The sequence below is a fragment of the Helianthus annuus genome, chromosome 10 (genome assembly GCF_002127325.2).
Source record: "Helianthus annuus cultivar XRQ/B chromosome 10, HanXRQr2.0-SUNRISE, whole genome shotgun sequence".
NCBI lineage: Eukaryota > Viridiplantae > Streptophyta > Magnoliopsida > Asterales > Asteraceae > Helianthus > Helianthus annuus.
Genome location: NC_035442.2, coordinates 1,066,630 through 1,087,868, shown reverse-complemented (window position 1 = coordinate 1,087,868; position 21,239 = coordinate 1,066,630). Strand labels below are relative to the sequence as shown.

Genomic DNA, 21,239 nt, shown 5'->3' with positions numbered 1-21,239 from the left:
TCTCAAGCTTGATCGCTGAAATTTCTTTAACCTGTTCCTCTACCTCTCGAACATTTTCATCAGATTTACATTTTGCTTTATTAGTTGCTTCACTTCTAATCTTTTGTAGTTCAAGTTCTCGCTCTTTAATCTTATCGATAAACTCACCCAAACTCACTTCTAAGTATCTCGTCTTCCAATCTGACAGATACGTTCTCCATTCATCACCCGGTAAAGCATTTTCCAGTTTGTTAACCCATTCCTCTTTTGTCTTGGTAATCTTCAAACCCATCATTATCCAATACAGCTCGACATACCTATCGATCAATTCTTCAATCGATTCTCCATCGATACCTGAAAAATTATTGAACTTGTTCAGTACAATATTAATTGCAACATCCATTTTCGTTATCAAACGATTCACAAAAACGAATTTTCAATCACTTCAAAACTTTCACACAAACAAATGACTATTCGATTGAGTATCAAAGATTAGGTGAACGTGGATCGAGTGGAAATTCGTTTGTGTGTATAACCGATGCTTGACAAACTACCGTGGATTTCCTGCAAACAAGCAAGTAAACAATCAGTTTAAACTGAACTGAAACCGTAAAAGTGTGTGTCGATGAACCAATCTAAGACTCGTTTGTCGAAGATTCGTGAAAACACTCTAATCAATGCACACTTTTAATTCAACTGCCCCCAAAAATTTATAGAAAATAATGATGATTTTTTTTATTGTTTTGTTGTTTTTTTTTTTGGACGGTATCAACAACAAATCATAAGTGGGCTTCACGTGGGCCTGAATTTTGAAAATAATGGGACGGTGGGTTTTGTTTGGCGGTGAAAGACTTTTGTTGATTGGGCCTTTAAGATACAAGATAGAATAGTGGGGCGGTAACAACTTAGTGGGTTGGGCGGCAAGATTTGTCAACAAACAGTAGTGGGGCGGTGATTTGTCTTCAAGTACTAAATGAACTTGACCACCTTTTGATTGGGCAGTGGTCTTGGATTGGTTAACATGGGCGGCTAACATGCAACCAACAACACCCTGTCAGCAACCTGTAAGTTCAGAACACTCATGAAAACGATGACTAATAAGCGATTCAACTCAATTGACTTAAAAGCGATCCAGATTAGTAACTTTTGAGCGGTTCACACATGTAACTTTGAGCGGTTCCAGAACTGAATTACGAGCGGTTCCAGACATTGATTACGAGCGGTTCCACACCAATTTTCGAGCGGTTCCAGATGTTCACAAAGGCGGTTCCAAGCTGAATTTTCGAGCGGTTCATAGCTGAAATACGAGCGGTTCCAGACGTGATTTCGGACCAAAAAACCCCGATATCTCCAAAATTACATGGAATTTCGATCTGAAACTTGGTAGGGTTTTGATTCTATGTATTTCGCACAATATATCCAAAAATCAGACGAAACGGACCGTATTTACCTGTTCAATTTGACGTATTTCAGTAAAGAACGAGTAGAAGGTGAAGAAATAGGAGAAATCAGATCTGAATCGGCTCAAATCTGCTGAAATCAGTACGAAAACAACGTGTTTGATCAAGCAATCGAGCTCCTAGCTCTGATACCACTTGTAGGACCGGTTTGGTGACCGTTCGATTGCGTAACGAACGTTTCACGTGCGGAATCCGTGAACGTACGTGACCGAACACACGATAACGTACTACTAACGAGAATCTATTACAAGAATTGACGTGTATGGTACAAGAATCTCGTTTACAATCACTTTCTCTCTCTACTTTCTCTCTCTAGAATCTTCTCTCCAAGTCTTCTCCAAAGTCTAACTCCAAAATCTCTAAAATCTATGACATAACACCCTATTTATATGGTCAAGGCAACTTAATGAACATTCACATTAATTACAAGTTTGCCACCTTGCCATTTCTAACTAGATATAACGTTATGCGCTTCGCTTTCTTCCGGCTTTTCACTACAACTCGGATTGACGAAGGCGATAGACATTAAGTGCATCAACATTGAGGTTTTGGTCAATTCCCTCCTTGCCGATAGTGGAGAAGAGGTCGTGAGCGGGGGGAGGCACAACGGGAGATAGCTGAGGAGGTTAGCCCCAACATCAAGCAATGTCTCAGGAAAGTGAGTGATGGTCACTTCACTGCTGCAGTTAAGGTGTTGTGTTCCAGTAGGGTTGCTCCCCGGGGGGAATCTACCATGCAAGCCCTTATCGACAAACATCCCTTCGCGCCACCCCCGAACCTCCCTTCAACCCCTCTTTCCCAACCTACATTATCCGTGGATGAGAACTACGTCCACAGGTGTGTGAAATCTTTCCCGAAAGGGACATCTTATGGGCGAGATGGCCTCCGAGCCCAACACCTGTTGGACGCTCTTAGTGGGGAGGGGTCGGCGACTGTTTCAGGACTGCTTACTGCCATCACTGAAGTGGTAAACCTTTGGCTAGGGGGGTTATGTCCTAAGGTGCTCGCGGATTTTGTTGCTTCGGCGCCCATAACCCCTTTGTTGAAGCCTGATAAATTTTGGCTAGTAACAAGTAATTTATTTAAATGTTAGTGTAATTAATCCACAAAATAATTAATATGATTTAATAGAAGCGCAGTAGATGGACTTCACCACCTTCTTCATCAATGTGGACTCATATCATATCATTGTTCCTTTGTAAGTTAAAGTTGCAACATCATGTAATCAAAGATAATCTAGAGGTGTAAATGAGGCGATCCGCTCGTAAGCTCCTCGATATTAGTTAGCTCAAAACTCAAATCGAGGCAAGCTTAAACAAGCTCGAGACTATCTTGGAGCCCATTTAATAAATAAACTCGACCCAAAGCTTCACTTATCAAGGTCGACTAGGCTTGCGAGACTAAACAAGTCTACTATTTATACAACTTTTACTTAATATGTTAAATATATATTGACATAATAGTTAGTATTGTATATAAAATATGATAAAATACCTATATAATATATATTTTATAATTAGACATGCATATAGATAACCATAATTGTATATAAGTAAAATAATAAAGTAATAAATAAATAATAAATGTGTGGAATTCAAACCAAGCTCAAGCTTTAGAAATAGAAACTGAAACGAGCTAAGCTCAAGCTTAGATGAGTTGGGACTCGTCTCGGCTCATTTACACCATGACATCAAGAAGGTCGTTTTCTAAAGAGAATGTTATTTCGGCTCGTTTACACCCAAAAGTGACATCAAGATGTCATCAAGGTCATTTTCTAAGGAAAACTTTGAAAAATCCTCACTAGACAGAGATGATTCGGATGAAGATAACAACAATTAAGAGTATTGATGGAAGATCTCCAAACACGCTCAATATGAGATATTATATAACGAACTTCAATTATCTATAAACTTTCTTCAGTTTATTAAACTTGGATACGTTTTCTCCTTTGCCCAAATAAACTTGAAGTGTATAATGATTAATTAGCTATGTATTGCTGACGCAATTTTTTTAAACTGTGTGAAACGACGGTCTATAGCAACATCTAATATGTAAAGGATAATATAGAGAATACAGAGAGGATGAGAAGTGTAGAAAATGATAGAATTCTTATTCATTGAGTGGTAATACCAATTCTTAACATTAATACAAAGGTAATCAATAGATAGAGGTTCCATATGTGAAGAGTCATCATATTTTGATGCATTCATAACATAAACAAATATGTTATACAAATATTGCTTGTTGTACGATGTAGGATACCTTAAGTTACATGGACACAAATATTTTTAAACAGATTATTATATAAATATTGCTTGTTGTACGATGTAGGATAATCTATACTATATAATAAAAGAAAACATTTTCGGGACACTTGTCATCATATTAGGTCATGTCTTACGGATAATTATTATTTAGCTTAATCTCTTACAGATAATTACTATTTATTTTAATGTATTCTAATTAATTATAGATAACTCTCCTACTAAATATTATTTAGTTTAATCACACAACCAAACTTTGTGATAATATATTATTTATTTTTATTTTTATTATTAAAAAAATATTATATTGATTTTATTACATAATTTTTAAACAAATTGTATATAACTTTTAATATTCCTTTATATATAAAATTAGATTTTTTATTATTTGGTATTATTATTTGGTATATAAAAAGCAAATTAGAAAATAATAATCTCATCTTTCTGAAATTGGCCGATGATAATCCCAAGTCAGTTATTAGCCAATAATAATCCGACCTCGTCCGATTTTTTTGTAAAATAGTCCGCCGTTAAAATAGCTTAACGGCGTTAAGTTTTTTTCCGAATTACAGACCGATGTTTTAGGGCTTTTGATCAGAACGAAGATACGAGTCGATTGATGTAAAACTTACCTCAAAATAGTGCCCCCAACTCACGAAAATGGTGCTTCAATTCGGGTGTTTAACTTCCGATTAACAAAATTCAAGCCATTTCGAACACAATTTCGAGGTAAGTTTTCCATCAATCGACTCGTATCCTTGTTCCGATCAAAAGCCCTAAAACATCGGTTTGCATTTCGGAAAAACACTTAACTCCGTTAAGCTTATTTTAACGGCAGACTATTTTACAAAAAAATTAGACGAGGTCGGATTATTATTGGCTAATAACTGACATGGGATTATTATCGGCCAATTTCAGAAAGATTGGATTATTATTTTCCAACTTGCCTATATAAAATAACATTTATTTAACCTGTGTAATACATGAGGATTTTTAAAGATATAACTTTTTTATTATTTGGTAAACAATATTACATTTATTCAACTCATGTGATACACATGGTTTTAAAGATATAACTTTTTTTTATTTTGTATATAAAATTACATTTATTCAACCCGTACAATACATATGGTTCTTATAGATATAACTTTTTATTATTTAATATATATATATATATATATAATTAAATTTATTCAAACCATGCAATAAAGGAGGTTTTTAAAGATATATTATTTTATTATTTAGTATATAAAATTGATTTATTCAACCCGTGTAATACATGGGTTTATAACCTAGTTTGATGTATAAAAATCTTAGAATTTACTAATTAAATATATTAGAATAGAATTTACCAATTAAATATATTTAAAAAAACAGACATTTTTGAGAAATATTTTACAAAATTAGTTTTGTCATACAATGAGAGATATTTTGCAAACCATATATTTGAGTTTTAGCTAATATGACTTTGTAATTTGTTTAATCAAATTTTAGTTATTAGTGACTACACAACCCACATGCTCTTTTCTAGATTCCCTTGTTCGACGGATGCGTTTTAGATTCCCATGTTCGACGTATGCGTTTTAGTTAACCTAAATCGATAAGTATTCAAGGGGTGAGTAGAACGGAATGGTTAACTTAAACTAAACCAAATGGGAAAAAAATTAACACGTATCAATCTGTAGTGCCTTATTATCTTATTTTTCAATTTATTTCTCCTATTAAACTATAGTTTAAAAATATAGTTTTGATAAGGATAGTAATTTTTTATCAAACTTTGAATTAATAATCTCCTTATTTTATTTTTCAATTCTTTTTCCTATTAAACAGTAGTTTAACTAAATATACTTTAGATAAGGACAGTAACTTTTTTTTATCAAACATTGAATTAATAATATAATTTAGATAAGGATAATAACCTTTTACAATAGTTTAACTAAATATAAATGAGAAGTTTTTTTTTCTTTATAATATATAATTTTTTTATTCTCATTTAAATTAGATTTACTTCATTTATTTTTTTAATATTATCATTTAATATTTAATAAGATACAAAAATAAGAAAATAAAATTAAATCATAAACCTCACCTCTTATTTATTTATTTATTATTTTTTTATTTTTTCTACTTAATATCATCTAATATTTCGTTAGTTCTATCACGTGTAATACACATGTTACTAACCTAATAATAAATAAAAAACAAATAAAAATTTATTAAGAAAATAATACATCGAACTCATCATTTAAATGCGTATCTTAACGACTGTTTGTGTTAAGGGTGAAGGGAGTGGTTACCTATTTGGAATAAGTAAACTCACCATTCACCCAATCAAACAGTGCCACGTCAACTTACCTATTTTGTTTACCTATTGCTCAAAAACGTTGTCGGTGGTTTACCTATCTTGGATTAGGTAAACTATTATTTTTATTTTTTTTAAATTATGTGTTAAGATAAAAAAATAAAACATCAAAATTATAAATAAATAAAACATTACATTAAAATCTAACTTAAAAAAATAATAATAAAACAACTCAACAACTAAAAAAACTAAAAATTATAAGGCCAATCATATTTTTTTGGGATCTTTCGTTTTCTTGCGAGTGTGATTTTCATCATCGAAAGGTGAACATTGTCATGAGGCCGGTTAAACGTCTCCAAATCCCTGTCGAACACAATTGCTCGCATGGCCTCGTGTTGCTCTTCCGCCAACGACATGTATTTTTCCTCTCGTAACCTTTTAATATCCATCAATTCTTTCTTCATGGCCTTGTATTCTTCGAATTTAACGGTTATATCTATTGGATCTTCGTTTGTTGAAGACGGTCCTTTGTCCTTTTTCTCCTTTCTCTTTTGTCTTCTTGGCGAGGGATCCACGTTCATGTCGGGAAGACCGCTCGAGACTTAAGCGTTAGGTGTATTCGCTTGATAATTTCCCGAATCCGACGACTTTCTTTTGACTCGAGCTGGAGCTATCTTCACCCAACAACGGTACTGACGACCATTTTTCATTTGTTCTAACGACCTCCCACGCCTTAACACGAGGAAAGTCATGTTTCTCTTTCTTTTTGTAATCTTTAAGCGCTTGCTTCATTACAAAAGCATTGTCGATCCCACTATGACGTAAAAGATCCTAAAATAGTAAATTATGATAAAAATTATCCACATACTTAAGTAAAAAATAAACCGTATAAAAAGAATATAGTTTATCGCTTGATTATTAAAATCGTTGAATGTGTTTAACTTTGTTTGCATGGGCGTCCATTTCGATCGAACTTGATGGTGGTTTCGGTTGCTTCCTCCAATCGTTCGTTCGATTGAAGTGCTTAAGAATTTGGTTCCAAAAAACTTCCGACCTTTGTTGTTTGTCTTTTCTTTTGTAAAAAGTGCAATGAACATAAGCCTTTGCCAAAGCCTCTTCTTGTTTAGGCGTCCAATTTTCACGTTTCGCGTTAGTCTTCTTTCCTTTCGGATCGTTTGCGGCTTCATTTTGGTTCACAAGATCGTCTTGTACGGCAACATCTTCGTCCTCATCATTATCTTGCTCTTGAGTATCGGGCACGAATTCTTCTTCGGAGTCATCTTCTATATCTCTCGGTGATTGTGAGGGTGGGCTTTGAAAAGCAAACGGGTCAAAAGAGTTTTGGGCGTCGAGGGGATAATCATAAACACCGGGTCTAACCAACGTCAGACCGTGTAGCAACCAATTTTGGTGGGGTTGGGTATCGTAATCGAAATTCAGTTACATAGTTTGGTTAGAAAAAAATGGAGGTTGGGTTTGTGTAGTAAAGCCAAGTTTGGGATGAAACGACGCATTTGAACCACCCGAACCAGCACGTTTATTTTGCGCCCTCGCCGTTACAAGTCACAACGATCGAAAAAAGCATGCTTCCCTCGTCGGTAAAGCTTCACCGATCAATTACCTAAACCGAGCGGTAAACACCGTCGGCGGCGGTGTTACCGAACGGTAAACCGCTTTACCGACGGGTTTACCGCACCACACCGTTCACCATAATCAATTACATTATATTTATTTAATTCGTACAATAAATGATGTATTGTAAAGATATAACTATATTACTTATTATATAAAATTAAATTTACAAAAAAAAAAAAAAAAACATGGATAATAATAAACTAAATGTATATTTAAATCCTTAGAATAAGCTTCCGAATTTTATGGGAAAAGATGAGTGAACCCAAAAAAGAGGTAGAAAACAAAAGAAAATGATTAGCAGGTAATCATCCTCGGGTTTCCATTCCATTCCATTAATAATACAAATCAAAAAATATAATATTATTATTATTTCTCTCCGATCTTCAACAAATGTAAGTGTTTTCGTTTCATTCACAATTGTTCTGATAAGAAAATGCATGTTGTTTTGAACGATCCAGGCTTCGATTTTTTACGATCATTTGAATCGGTGTTCTGATTCTAGGTTTTTTTATGATCGTTTGTGTGTTTGATTGATTAGAGGTTGGTTATTGTTCATGTTGTTTTCACGATTTCATGTGTCAGGATTGAATCGTTGTTGTTCTGATTGCAGGTTTTTAATTATTATTATTATGTTTGCATGATTAGAAGAAGCTGACTGTTTGGAGTTGAAGGATGCCTAATTCGAAAAACAACACTTCTGATCCCAACACCAATGCCAATGCCAATGCCAATGCTAAGAGCAAAGCTGATTTGACGAAAAGCAATTCGGCTTCCAGAAAAGAGACTAACATCAAAGCGGATGCTCCTCCTCCTTCTCAGGTTTGAATTCGAGGCGGTTATTGTTACCAAGTGTCAACAACTGAAATTGTGTGATTTGTTGTAGGGAAATGGTGGTGGTGGAACTCCATCAGCTGCGACTCAATCAACGGAGAAGCAAAGTCCTCGCCATGGCAACAAGGTTTATTTAATTTCCTTCTAATTTGATTATTATTATTATTATTATTATTATTATTATTATTATTATTATTATTATTATTATTATTATTATTATTATTATTATTCATATAGCAAATGTTATTGATGATTTGCAGGTTTACAAGAGTGGACCACTATTTCTGTCATCAAAAGGTGAATTCTCTTCATCATTTAGTATTAACCATATTCAAGTGACATTGTTCTGTTGATTATATCTTTAAACATGAGTTAAAAACATAGAACCCTAATCATGTTTATTCAAGCCTTTACATAATTATGAACACGAAATTATAGGCACTTACTTGTGGGAATGATTATCTTTGCAGACGATGATGATGAAGCCATGATTCCCGTTATGATACCTTAGTCTTGAATAGATATAATCAAGAGTTCTTTATATAACTATTTATAAACCATGAATACTATCACTAATTGGTGTACTTAAAAGAGTTCTTTATATAACTATTTATAAACCATGAATACTATCACTAATGATCTATAATTATGATCATAAATCATGGTTGGTTATAAACTCTTGGTATTCTCTCTATTAAAGGCATCTAAAGGGAAATCGTAAAGTCCCTTTAACTTATAACAATTACTTCCATCAAGTAAATGTTAGGAACTTGTAATTGTGTCATATTGGCAACGTTACTCAAATGATCCGTTAGGCCACATGAACGGGTTATTTCTAACATGTTCTTGTATGGGACTTATCTTAAATATTACATGCTTATTTTTCTATCTCTTTGTATAATATTATATATTAAACATCATTTTATGCCAGATAAGCATAGTTGGCCAGAGGAAAATATATCAATTTGAAATGTTAAAAGACACAGAGGGCCAATTTTAGCATAAAACACTTAACATGTAGTATATAATAAGATATGCCTCTTCTAAGTTTACACTTAATGTAGGGATTGGCTGGACCTCCTGGAAGAAAAGATGGTTTGTTCTGACAGAAACCTCATTGGTCTTCTTCCGAAGTGATCCGGTAAGTTGCATATCTTATAATATGGTATCTTGGTTTCATTGTAATGGAAATTCACAAGCTTCTGTTAACTTCTATGTGATAAATTGTTCTCTTAAAAGATACACATATACAGGAAGTATTAATAAGTATATATAAATTCATGAAGCTATCCACAATAAGCCATTCTTAGGCATTTTTAGATGGAGAGATAGTGATTACATGGAGGAGAGAGAGTGATGGAATTAATTCTTTTTAGTTATCAATCTTTGCTATTCAGACCATGCTTAGTGGTAAGGGTGAATAATGCCCCCACCCTTGGGCGTTTTCCGCCATGTGGCAGTCCAGTCAGCAAGGGGCATTATTGGGCGTTTTTCTAAAATGGGTGTAGTGGGGATGTGTGTATTATGTTAAAAAGGGGTTTAAAGAATTAAATAAAACAAAAACTAACAAAAAAGGGGATTGGTCAAGAAAAAGTGGATACATCTGATTGGCCACCAAAATACCATTTGAGCGTGTTTTAAATCACGCTGGAGGGGATTTTTTGCAAAATCATGCTGAAACACGCCCAGGGGGCGGTGGTTGGGCGGTATTGGGCGTTTTTGGTGGTTTTTTTTTGAAAAAACCACGCCCATTACGGGTGGTCTCAGAAGGCCTTCATTCAATCATCTATTTTGATTGGCAGATTATTTTGACCTGCATGTTGACTTTCATTCACTAAGTTTTGACTTTGATAGGGTTTTCATAATGAAGATTTAATGTTCAACACAATGGCTACTAAAAACATATTTCTATTGACAAGATAATGAGTCTCATTTTTATGTATTTTTTTTTTAAATTTATTTATACAGAATTCAAGTTCTGAAAAGGGTGGTGAGGCAAATCTAACCCTTGGTGGCATAGACCTCAACAGCTCAGGCAGGTTGGCTACATTAACTGTTTTTGTATAATTAACATTTTAATGTTTTATTCTTTTCTGCCTTATTTTTTATGCGAATTTCAGTGTGGTTATGAAAGCAGATAAGAAGCTCTTAACAGTGTCGTTCCCTGATGGTCGTGATGGGAGGTCATTTACTCTTAAGGTGTTGTTCTCTATTTACCATACTATCCTTATAGAACCAAATATTAAATGTGTAAGTTGCTTGATTAACGATAACGAATACGGTTGGATGATTTGTTATAGGCTGAAACTTTAGAGGATTTACATGAGTGGAAGACTGCATTAGAGGAAGCTTTGGAAAACGCACCTACTGTTGGCACGGGTACGGGACAAACTGGGGTATCGAAAAATGAAAAGGTTGAAAATGATGATGGTTTTCATGAACAGTGTAAGCTTCTCCTTTTCATGGTTGTATGTCAAAGTAAAATGCTAGGTTTTTAAATGTGTCGTTATTAGATATTGGACTAGTTACGTAACACCATGGAAGTTTTGCTCCATTTTTTATGAACGGGTCGGTTTGTCTTTTTGACATTTGTTGTACTCATTTATTTTATTCCAACAGCAAAAGAGCGGTCGCCTCCAAAATCTGCTGTCCTTGGTCGGCCAGTGTTACTTGCATTGGAGGATATAGATGGGACTCCAACTTTCTTGGAGAAAGCCCTCAGATACGTAGAAGAACATGGTAAGATTCTGATTTGGTGGATTATTCATAAAGTTAATATGGGTTAAAGATAATTTAAATTAGTTGGAGAAAAATATAGTTTGAACTGTCTATTTATTAGATAGGTTTAACATATACGTTTATCTAGTTGCTTTTAATTAGTGTTCCCTAGCCCCAGAGGCTGTGGAATTCCTGAACCTGAACCAAGGTCCAACGGGTCTTGAATAGTAATCTCTCGACCCTTAAGAGTCGCTTCGTCTTTAGTAGGATCGGTTTTGCAATTCAAAAGGGGGTTGCGGTGCAGCTTGTTGCCCGTTTACCTGCCATTTGTTTGTAATTTGTTATTTTGATTTTTGGCATTTTAATGACAATTAAAGTTAGTTGATTTAAAAAAAATAGTGTTTGAGTTGGGTTAGGATTAGAATGAGTCTAGTATATATAATATATATAGATGGTTAAGGTTATTGTAATTTGTGTGCTTTCACTGATAAATAATAAGAGAGTCAAACAAGTTCGTTCAAATTGTGTTTGTGTGATTTTCCAACATATAGTAATTTCATTAGTGGTTAATTTCTGTATGTGATTTAATGCTCATTGTGATATATATGCCCTTTAAAGCTTTTGTTTTGAACTGATCAAATGTAAATCATTTTTTCAGGAATTAAAGTGGAAGGAATATTGCGGCAGGCTGCAGATGTAGAACTTGTTGAGCGCCGAATTCAAGAATATGAACAGGGTGTGTAACTACATTTAATTTGAGTTGTTGATGTTATTATAATATTTATACTTTATTGTTCACAATATGATGGTTAATGATCTATTCTAATTTAAGTAGCCTTGATCTTTCCAGAAGTTTTTATTGAGGTGGAATTTATATAATTTGATTTACAGGAAAAACAGAGTTCACTGCAGATGAGGATGGACATGTTATTGGAGACTGTATCAAGGTTTTACTTAGTTTTCAAGTTTTCTTAAATTTGAATTTTATCATATTTGTGGATGTTTTATTTCTGTTTATATATACCACTGTTTCAGTATGTTCTCCGGGAGTTACCATCATCTCCGGTTCCCGCTTCTTGTTGCAAAGCTTTGCTACAAGCATATAGTAAGTTTCTTATAGTGTTTGTATAAAACGTAATGCACTAATGATATTACTCTCTGACTACTTAATTAACAACTTTTGGTTATGCAGTTGTTATATTTTAGCCTAAATTAATTAACAACTTTTGGTTAGGAACTGATCGGGGCTCAAGAATCAGTTGTATGCGTGCAGCTATATGCGACACTTTTCCTGAACCAAATCGCCGTCTATTGCAAAGGTAGTTACACTTCTCAATCCATTTATTTATCAATTTTTTACTAGGGTTATGTTATATATCTAACGGGTCAAATGGGTTGAGTGGATTGAAAGTCATCCAACGTGTATTTTTAATGAATGAAACCTCCTAAATGCAGAATTTGTTGATTTAGGTTATATAGCAACTAGTAGGGCTGCAAACGAACTGAACGTTCCGTTCGGTGGGAAGTTCGTTTGTGTTCGTTCATTTAATAAATGAACGAACATGAACAAAGGTCGCGTTCGTTCATTTATGTTCGTGAACGTTCAGTAACGTGTTCGTTTGTGTTCGGTAGCTCGTTGGTGTTTTCAATCTTTGTATTTTATTAAAATACTTCAAAATTCCGACAAATAAAATATTTAATTAGTATCAGTGTATTATATATTATGTTCTTGAATGCTTGTTTGTGTTCATTTGTTTTAATTTATGTTCGTGAACATTAGTTTGTGTTCGTTTGTGTTCATGAATGTTCGTTACCTAAAATTAACAAACGAACACGTTCCATTTTCTTAACGAACGAACACGAACAAAAAATCTCGTTCTGCAAGTGTTCATGAACAGTTCGTGAACACATATATTTCCTTAACGGTCTTGTTCGTGTTTGTTCGGTTCGTTTAGAGCCTTAGCAACTAGGATTCTATGCTGTTAGTTATCTATTCTATCTACCATCAACTATTTATAACATATTTTGTATGATTTTACAGAATTTTGATGACAATGGAAGCTGTTGCTGAGAACAAGGATGTGAACCGAATGAGTGTTTCGGCTGTTGCCGCTTGTATGTCACCGTTACTTCTTCGACCCCTATTAGCTGGTGAAGTGGAGCTTGAGAACGAGTTCAATATGGGTGGTGGTGATGGATCTGCGCAACTCATGCAAGCAGCTGCAGCAGCCAACCATGCTCAAGCCATCATTATCACCCTGCTAGAGGAATACGACAATATATTTGGGGTAGGCTATAAAAAATTCCATATATTTTTCTTTATTTTTTATTCGACTCTAATGCGCTTATATCTATTCATATCTATGCATAAATGATATTGCTGATTGTCCGCTTTTGTCATGGTAAACACAGAACGACTTGCTATTGCTAAACTACACAGTTTTTAGTGTAAATTACCATTTTCGTCTCTGAGGTTTGGCTATTTTTGCGACTTTCGTCCAAAGGTTTGTTTTTTTGCATCTAGATCCAAAAGGTAGGAAATCTTGCCATTTTCATCCTGCTCGTTAACTCCATCCGTTTTTTCTCCGTTAAGTCAGGGGTATTTCCGTCTTTTTTGTTAAATTAAAGGGCAATTCTGTCTTGTTCACTTTATGTAAATGGCAAGATTTCAAACCTTTTGGATCCAGATGCGGAAAAACAAACCTTCGGACGAAAGTCGCAAAGTTGGCCAAACCTCAGGGACGAAAATAGCATGTTACTCTTTTTTTAATTAAACAGTTTTTAGATCAAACACAAAACGACTTGGCTTTTACTAAACTATTTATTTTGGTTTGTTTATGATGAACTGCAAAACGGTAGAATACACTATACTTTTTACAAATATATTACCGTTTTTAATAACAAGTATACATTATGCACAATAGCATTTCACTTTTAGCTTTTAGACAAGTTGTATTAATAATCTGTTTATGTTTTTGGAATGAAATGAATAGTATTATTTGCAGGAAGGGGACATGTTATCTGATCTATATTCCGACTCAGACGAGAGTGGGAGTGAAGAGCTTAGTGGCGATGATGCCTATGAAGATGATGACTATGAAGATGGTGACTATTCATCTGACGGTTCTCGTGATTCTGATCATGCATCAAATATTAGTGATGATAATGGAGACAACTATCAACATGAAAGCAAGGTTGTATTTAACTATTTATGCACTTATTAATCTGGTAGTTGAATGGTTATAGGAGTCTTATTAGTTTGTTTCTGTAATACCATTCTGCTAATGATCGCATAAGTAAGTACTCTGTTCATGCCGTAAATATAGTATCGTATATACAAGCGGACTCTTATGTTTAATTTCTCTGACTGCAGGCGCAAAAGAAAATGCCCGTTAACAGCAGTGATGTAATGAATGAAGAGAGGCAAGTGATGATTCAGTCACCTGTATAAATAATTAACATGAGTACTTTAATAATGTTTTTAATTTGTACTTTTATCTCAATGGTGTTAGGGATGAAATCTTGAGGCTCGAGACCCTTAAAGCTGATTTAATGAAGAAGGTTGATGCGGAGGTAACGAATATATGTCACTTTCGGTTTTCCATCTCTTGAGAAAATTCGGAATTCTTAGTGAATTCTAATTACACGAATATAAACTTCAGGTAAGACACAATTCAATTTTAAAAGAGGAATTGTTAAGCAAAAAGGATGCTTTAGGGGACCGTCGTCTAGCTCTTGGGCAGGAGGTATGTTCCAGATAACAGATTGCATCCTTTGGTTTAATCCTTTTTGTATTATTAAACATTCAACTTCTGACATGTATATGCCAGGTGGCAATACTGAAGGAACAGTTGCAGAGGGAGAGAGAATTAAGGAAACTACTTGAGGCTGGCCTCGTAATGTCAAAGAAGGTCTTACCTGGATCCAGTGATGAAAAGGTGCGTTACTATCAGCTTTATACTGTTAGGAGGTGGCAATTTCAACCCGTTTGCTTAATACATGGGCCAATTTGGGTTCTTTCTCATCTCTAGCGGGTAGGGCTGCAAATGAACCGAACGTTCAGCGAACAGTTCATGAGCTGTTCGGCCGGAAGTTTGTTTGTGTTTGTTTGTTTAATAAATGAATGAACATGAACATAGGTCAAGTTCGTTCATTTATGTTCGTGAACGTTCGGTAACGTGTTCGTTTATGTTTGATAGTTCATTGAGGTTTTTAATTTTTATATTTTATTTAAAAATTTCAAAACTCCTACTAATAAATTATTGAGTCTATTAGTGTATTGTATATTACACAGCTTTTAATATATGTTCGTTTTTGTTCGTTTGTGTTCGTTTGCGACCCTAGACGTTTGTTTGTGTTCGTCTTCATTCGTTTGTGTTCTTTACCAGAAACTAACGACCGAACACGAACACGTTCATTTCCTTAATGAACGAACACAAACATAAATTCCCATTCGGCAAGTGTTCATGAACATTTCGTGAACACATTTATTTCGTTAACAAACGGACACGAACAAGGCATTGTTCGTGTTCATTGGGTTCGTTTGCAGCGGGTCAAGTAAAATAAAAAAGGCTGAATGGATAGTTGTTGACTCGTGACTCCACTCTTAACTTGAAAATTTAAAATTTTGACTCAACTCGTAAGAGCCACAATATTACAAAATAAATAAATCTTGTAATGCTAATGTAATTATCAAATAAATTTAGTTGTTAGATTTTTAACATAAGTAGTTAGTTATTTATTACTAAACTCACGATAAACAAAAGCGATACATACAGTAGTCAATCCACCTATCTTGTTTATTAGTACTGGCATGTGTAAAGTATTAACTTGTATATGTTGTAAAGACGGAGGCAGATCTCGGGGATATTGCTCAAACAGAGGCTGAAGTCATCAGTTTACAACAAAAACTTGACGATCTTGAAATACTGCTAACTCAAGGAAAAGTGTAAGATGCTTCCTTCTTGACGACTGATTATTGTCATGCGTGCTTTATAACGTTATGTATTTTCTCTACAGAAAAGACAAAGAGCAGGACCATGAAGCTTCGAATACAAATAAGAGTAAGGTATAATATAACACATGTAGTTTTTATTCGTTTTCATAATTTGCCTTCGTTATCTATTTTTTGTTGTTTGTGACGGGATAAATTGCATCCAAAACAGGAAGCTGATTCGGTACACAAAGGGGAACCGAGTTTGAACAAGTCTTCTTCAATCGCTGTCAAAAGATCTAAGTCGAGGGGTAAGGTACACATATACTTGCCATCTATATTTTCTTTTTCTATTGCTATCTATACGCAACCTAAGTATACCATATTTTGGCCAAAGTATAAACAAGTAATTGCTTTTTGATAGATTGATATGAAGGTCATTTTTGTCTTTTCAGAATTGTCATTTCTGAACCCATTTGACATGTTGACTAGTAATTTTAGCCTTTTTTTTTTTTTGACTTTTAACGCTAAGGGGAGGGTTCTATGCAAAATACAAATTATTGCGAGAAAACACAAAACATAATAAAAAATTCATTTTCCCAATGTAGTTTTTATTGGTTCACTCTGAAATACATATGAATAAATTAGTTTGATTTTTCGTTTGTATATAACCCGCACATGTGTAGGTTATATTACCTAAATTGGCCAAATGTACTAAGCAAATGACTTGGAATCGAGATGATTGATGATCTAACTTGCGGTCATGTATGTATGTCTTTTCACAGGCAGCTAATACAAACTCAACACTGTCAAAAATAACAAACAGGCTCAGCTTTTTTAAAGATAAACGCAACAAAGTGACAAATGAGCCGGAAACCGTAGACAATATAAGTAGTCGAAAAGAGTCGGAATCACCTGAAGAATCGTCGGTAGACACGTCATCACATCGGTTAAATGGATAATAATATACAGGTTTGAAGATGATCAAAACATAAGAAATATTTTAAGAACCACCAAAATGCAACCATTTTTGCTTGAGTTAAAGGATGTATTTATACTTGGTTATTAGCCATATGTAACAACATTTTAGTGGCTTTAAGGAGCCCATGATTCAAAGAAACCCCCAAATGTAGAGTTGATTGGAGCAAAAAAAACTGTCCTAAGCATGTTTAAATTTCGCTTTTGGTCTCAACTTTTTGGTACTTACACACTTTCTCCTTTATCCCAATAACCGTAACCATGAGGGCGTGGCGCAAGGGTGGAAGGTTATGACGATTTTGTGTTTGGTGTACAAAGAGGGGCATGGGGAAGTTTCAGTACTGTTGAAATTTTCAAAGGGTGAAGAAAACTGAGAAATTTCGTTCCAAGTGGCTTTGCCCTTTGGGAAAATGTTTCGTTTTAAAGCTTACAAACACATACAAGGTCAAGGCTTACAGTGACATGTTTTTGCAGATTGCCGGAATAAAGTGTTTGGTGGGTCACATGCACATAATACAGATGTGTTAGAGACCACCCGTAGTTGGAGTTTTTTTGGCGTTTTCCCTTAAAAAAACGCCCATTCACGCCTTGGGACCGCCCCCCGGGGGCCTTTTTTTGAAAAAAAATAGGTGAATCGTCTTTTTTTTAACGTCTGTACTTGTTTTCTTGGCCAATCATATCCCTACACCTATTTTAAACATTAGTTTTAATTATAAAGACAAAATAATAATAATGAGTAATAATTACAGGGGCATTATGCATGCCACTACGCACGTTTTAGAAAAAACGCCTCATAACGCTCCTTTGTTGACTGGACCGTCACATTGCGCAAAACATCAAAGGATGAGTCATCATCTTTCCCTCACATTGCACATGGTCTTATAGTGGGATCAAGGACAATCCGCATAATAGTACGGTGTACCTATTGGCACACCACATTGGCTATCTACACACCAAAATGTGTTTTTTGTCCTATATGCACACCATACAGTGTCGAGTTGTGGTCAAAGCGCGGCGTTTTGGTCCTGTCAACCAGACAAAAGACTGACGGGTGTTTGACGGGTCTGTTGACCGGACCAAAACGCCAAACTTTGGCCGCGTTTTGGTCCTATCAACCAGACAAAAGACTGACCGGGTGTCGGCGTTTTGGTCCGGTCAACAGACCCGTCAGTCTTTTGTCTGGTTGACCGGACCAAAACGCCGCGCTTTGACCACAGCTCGACACTGTAGGGTGTGCATATAGGATAAAAACACCTTTTGGAGGTGGCTATCTACACACTTGGTGTGTAATAGTTTGAGCCTAATAGTAAAAGCAAAGAACATAACACATTCACACCTCTAGCTTTCTTGCTAAGCATGGTTTCTTTTCAAGTTACGTATGTTTTCAATACGACTTTTAAACATTTCATGTTTATTTGTGTTTGCACAACCAATACAAAAACATTCAATAATACAGTAATAATATTTTTTTAAATCTAACTACTATAATAAAAGAAACCAATAAAAGGACACTTGTCATCATTCTACACCATCTACTATTACTTAATTATAGATAATTATTATTTAATTTAAATTATTAAATTTAATATATATTTCAAATATTTAAGAAATTACGAATAAAGTTCCATAAATTATCTTATTATTTATTTATATTAATTACCAGGTTATTATTCTAGACCATCTACTCTTACTTAATTATAGATAATTATTATTTAAATTATTTGTTTCAAACATTTATACCAAATTCGAGTATCACCAATCACCACTTTAAACCTCAGCAATTAATCATCTGGTTGACTAATAAACAACAATATATTAATTTTATCAATACCAATATATACCAAAAAAGCAAAATGAATTTCGTTAAAAATGTAAAGACATTAATAGCCAGGTGTAAAATGTAAAGACATTAATAACCAGGTGTAATGTTGATCATTTAATCATCAACTTGGTTTTAAATAGGGTCTTCGTCTTAACTGATTGGTAAGATATGTTTTACCTCTTAAATGGGGTGGTGGTCTATTGAGAAAGACAAAACGTTTAAAACATTTTAGGAATAGATGTCAATAATTACCGATAATTTATACTTATCTAATTAATTTAAATATTATTTTATAGCTATAAGTTTATCTAATTGGCTAATTGCTATATGCCTAATCTAAACATTTTAACAATATTTTTAGAACTAATAAATTAAGACCACACTGTTATTTAAATAAAACTTGGTTTCACGTCGTGAGAAAGTCAATGATACAGTTTGTCTTATAATCGATGGTTCAAATGTTTTCGTATTTATAAACTTGACAAACATCACAAGTTTTGATCATACATAAAAGAAAATTTTGTTCGGATATCAGTAAAGTGTCTTAAAATATCGTTTTATATTGTTAAATCTTCGTTATTAACTATTTGATATTTTATTTACTTAACCCGTGTAATACACGGGGTTATAACCTAGTTGTAATATATTTGTAACCAATACTACATCATATAATCGACCACCATTTTTCATCATCATCATCAATACCAACCCTTAAAACATACTTTTATTTCCGGAAATAATATATAATATATAATAATATTAATATATTACCCCAAAAACACAATCAAAAATCCTTAAGCAGCTTGCGAACTTGTTCAAGCGTCACAAAAAGCACCACCGTGAACGGCCCCTGTCTCGAAATCGTCGGTATAAACCCTTTGTAAAGAGCCATCGGCCCCTCCGCCCTAACCGTCTTCAAAGCACAATCAACCGCCCCCTTATACGGCGGCGCCACCCCTTCCTCCACCTTCATATTCATCACACGTGTCTTAATCACATCCACCGGATTCGACGCCACCGACGCCACAAACCCCGCTGCAAAACTAGCAGTCACGTGCGTCCCAAGCCCGTCACTCATAACACCGTTTTTAATAATCGTTTCTTTAAACTGATCGTACGACGCTAACTGTGACGCCGTTACGATCATCGCGCGGTTCACCGTAAGCGATGAGCCTCTCCACAGGCTAGTAACTCCCTCTTGTTTCACCATTCTCGTGATCGCATCACCGACGGATTTGTAGTTCCGTCGTTGCGCCACCGGAAGCCTACCGTCGGCTTGCATTCTCACCATCGCAACGTCCGCCGGATTCCCCACGGCGGCGCCGATGCCTCCGGCGAGTAGTCCGGCGGTGATTTTCCGAGTTAACGGAAAAGTTCCGGTGGCTTCATCAGTCCATTTGTTACGAAAAATCTCGTAAAGTCCCATTCTGGTAGTGGAATACAACGTCTGGCGGAGAACGGTGGCGGAGATGCCGGAGAACAAGGCGGAGACGCCTTCGGTTTGGTAGATCTTCAAACCGACAGAAACCGGTCCAGATTTGGCTACAGTGGCCACCTGTGGCGGCGCGTGAGGCATTGCGACTGTGGATCCAACGCCGCCGTTGTAGGCGAAGGCAGGGCGGAGGCTAGGGTTTGAAACAGGAACAGCAGGTGCAGATTCGCCTTGTAACTGCATCCGGACTTTGATGAGATCGAGAGGGTGAGTGGAACATCCGGCCACAATGGAGGCGATTCCACCTTCAACAAATCCCTTAGCTCCCATGTTAAAGAATCAACAAAGAATGAAAGAATGGAGTAATTAGTGTAGAAGAGACTAAGAGGAGGAGGACCAGTTAGGGGTGAGGTCACTGGAGACAAGGAGATGAGAATGAAGCTGAAAAGCTACGGAAGAAGAATGAGGAACGTGTGATCTGTGAGACATATAATAATGGGGTTGAATTGATGAGTTGTGAGGGTTTGTGGGAGTGATATTTATAGGTGGAAGGAGGGTGGAAGACGCGTTTTAGTGCCCTAATTCAGTAATTTGGGCTGGCTGTGGCTGGGGGAGGCTGTTTCTAGGAGAAAGAGAGAAAAGTTCTTTCTTTTGTGTTGAATTTGACTTGGTTCCGACGCTATGTGGAATATTATCAAATAAAGATACAAAATTAAGTTCCAATTTGTTTGCGTTTTTATTTTATTATTTTCTAGATTATTTCCATTTGTTGTTGTGTCCTATTGTATAACATGTTGTAATATATTATTATATTGGTATAAATTTAGATTATTATTATTTGCAACTTGTGGATTTTTTAATCGTGGATTAACAAATGTGTCATGT

General features: G+C 35.1%; 2 protein-coding genes across 3 annotated transcripts; one reads left to right on the top strand and one right to left on the bottom strand.

Moving 5' to 3' along the window:
* Positions 1-8,256: 8,256 nt before the first annotated feature.
* Positions 8,257-17,188, top strand: LOC110883776 (rho GTPase-activating protein 6). 2 transcript variants are annotated; one of them, XM_022131426.2, is made up of 22 exons: positions 8,257-8,459; positions 8,524-8,598; positions 8,732-8,768; positions 9,536-9,612; positions 10,440-10,510; positions 10,592-10,670; positions 10,772-10,916; positions 11,091-11,210; positions 11,848-11,925; positions 12,081-12,136; positions 12,225-12,294; positions 12,424-12,508; positions 13,231-13,477; positions 14,195-14,383; positions 14,563-14,612; positions 14,702-14,762; positions 14,852-14,935; positions 15,020-15,127; positions 16,037-16,137; positions 16,209-16,257; positions 16,355-16,438; positions 16,908-17,188. In XM_022131426.2, exons 1-22 carry the CDS (start codon positions 8,313-8,315, stop codon positions 17,082-17,084), a joined length of 2,190 nt encoding a protein of 729 aa, XP_021987118.1. In that variant the 5' UTR covers positions 8,257-8,312; the 3' UTR covers positions 17,085-17,188. The 2 variants fall into 2 exon arrangements, with proteins under 2 accessions (XP_021987118.1, XP_021987120.1); XM_022131428.2 differs by having other exon boundaries at positions 16,355-16,433; positions 16,908-17,038.
* Positions 17,189-19,462: 2,274 nt separating this feature from the next.
* On the bottom strand, positions 19,463-20,937 carry LOC110883775 (mitochondrial uncoupling protein 5). Its single transcript, XM_022131424.2, has one exon. It carries the CDS (start codon positions 20,682-20,684, stop codon positions 19,707-19,709), a length of 978 nt encoding a protein of 325 aa, XP_021987116.1. The 5' UTR covers positions 20,685-20,937; the 3' UTR covers positions 19,463-19,706.
* Positions 20,938-21,239: the final 302 nt, after the last annotated feature.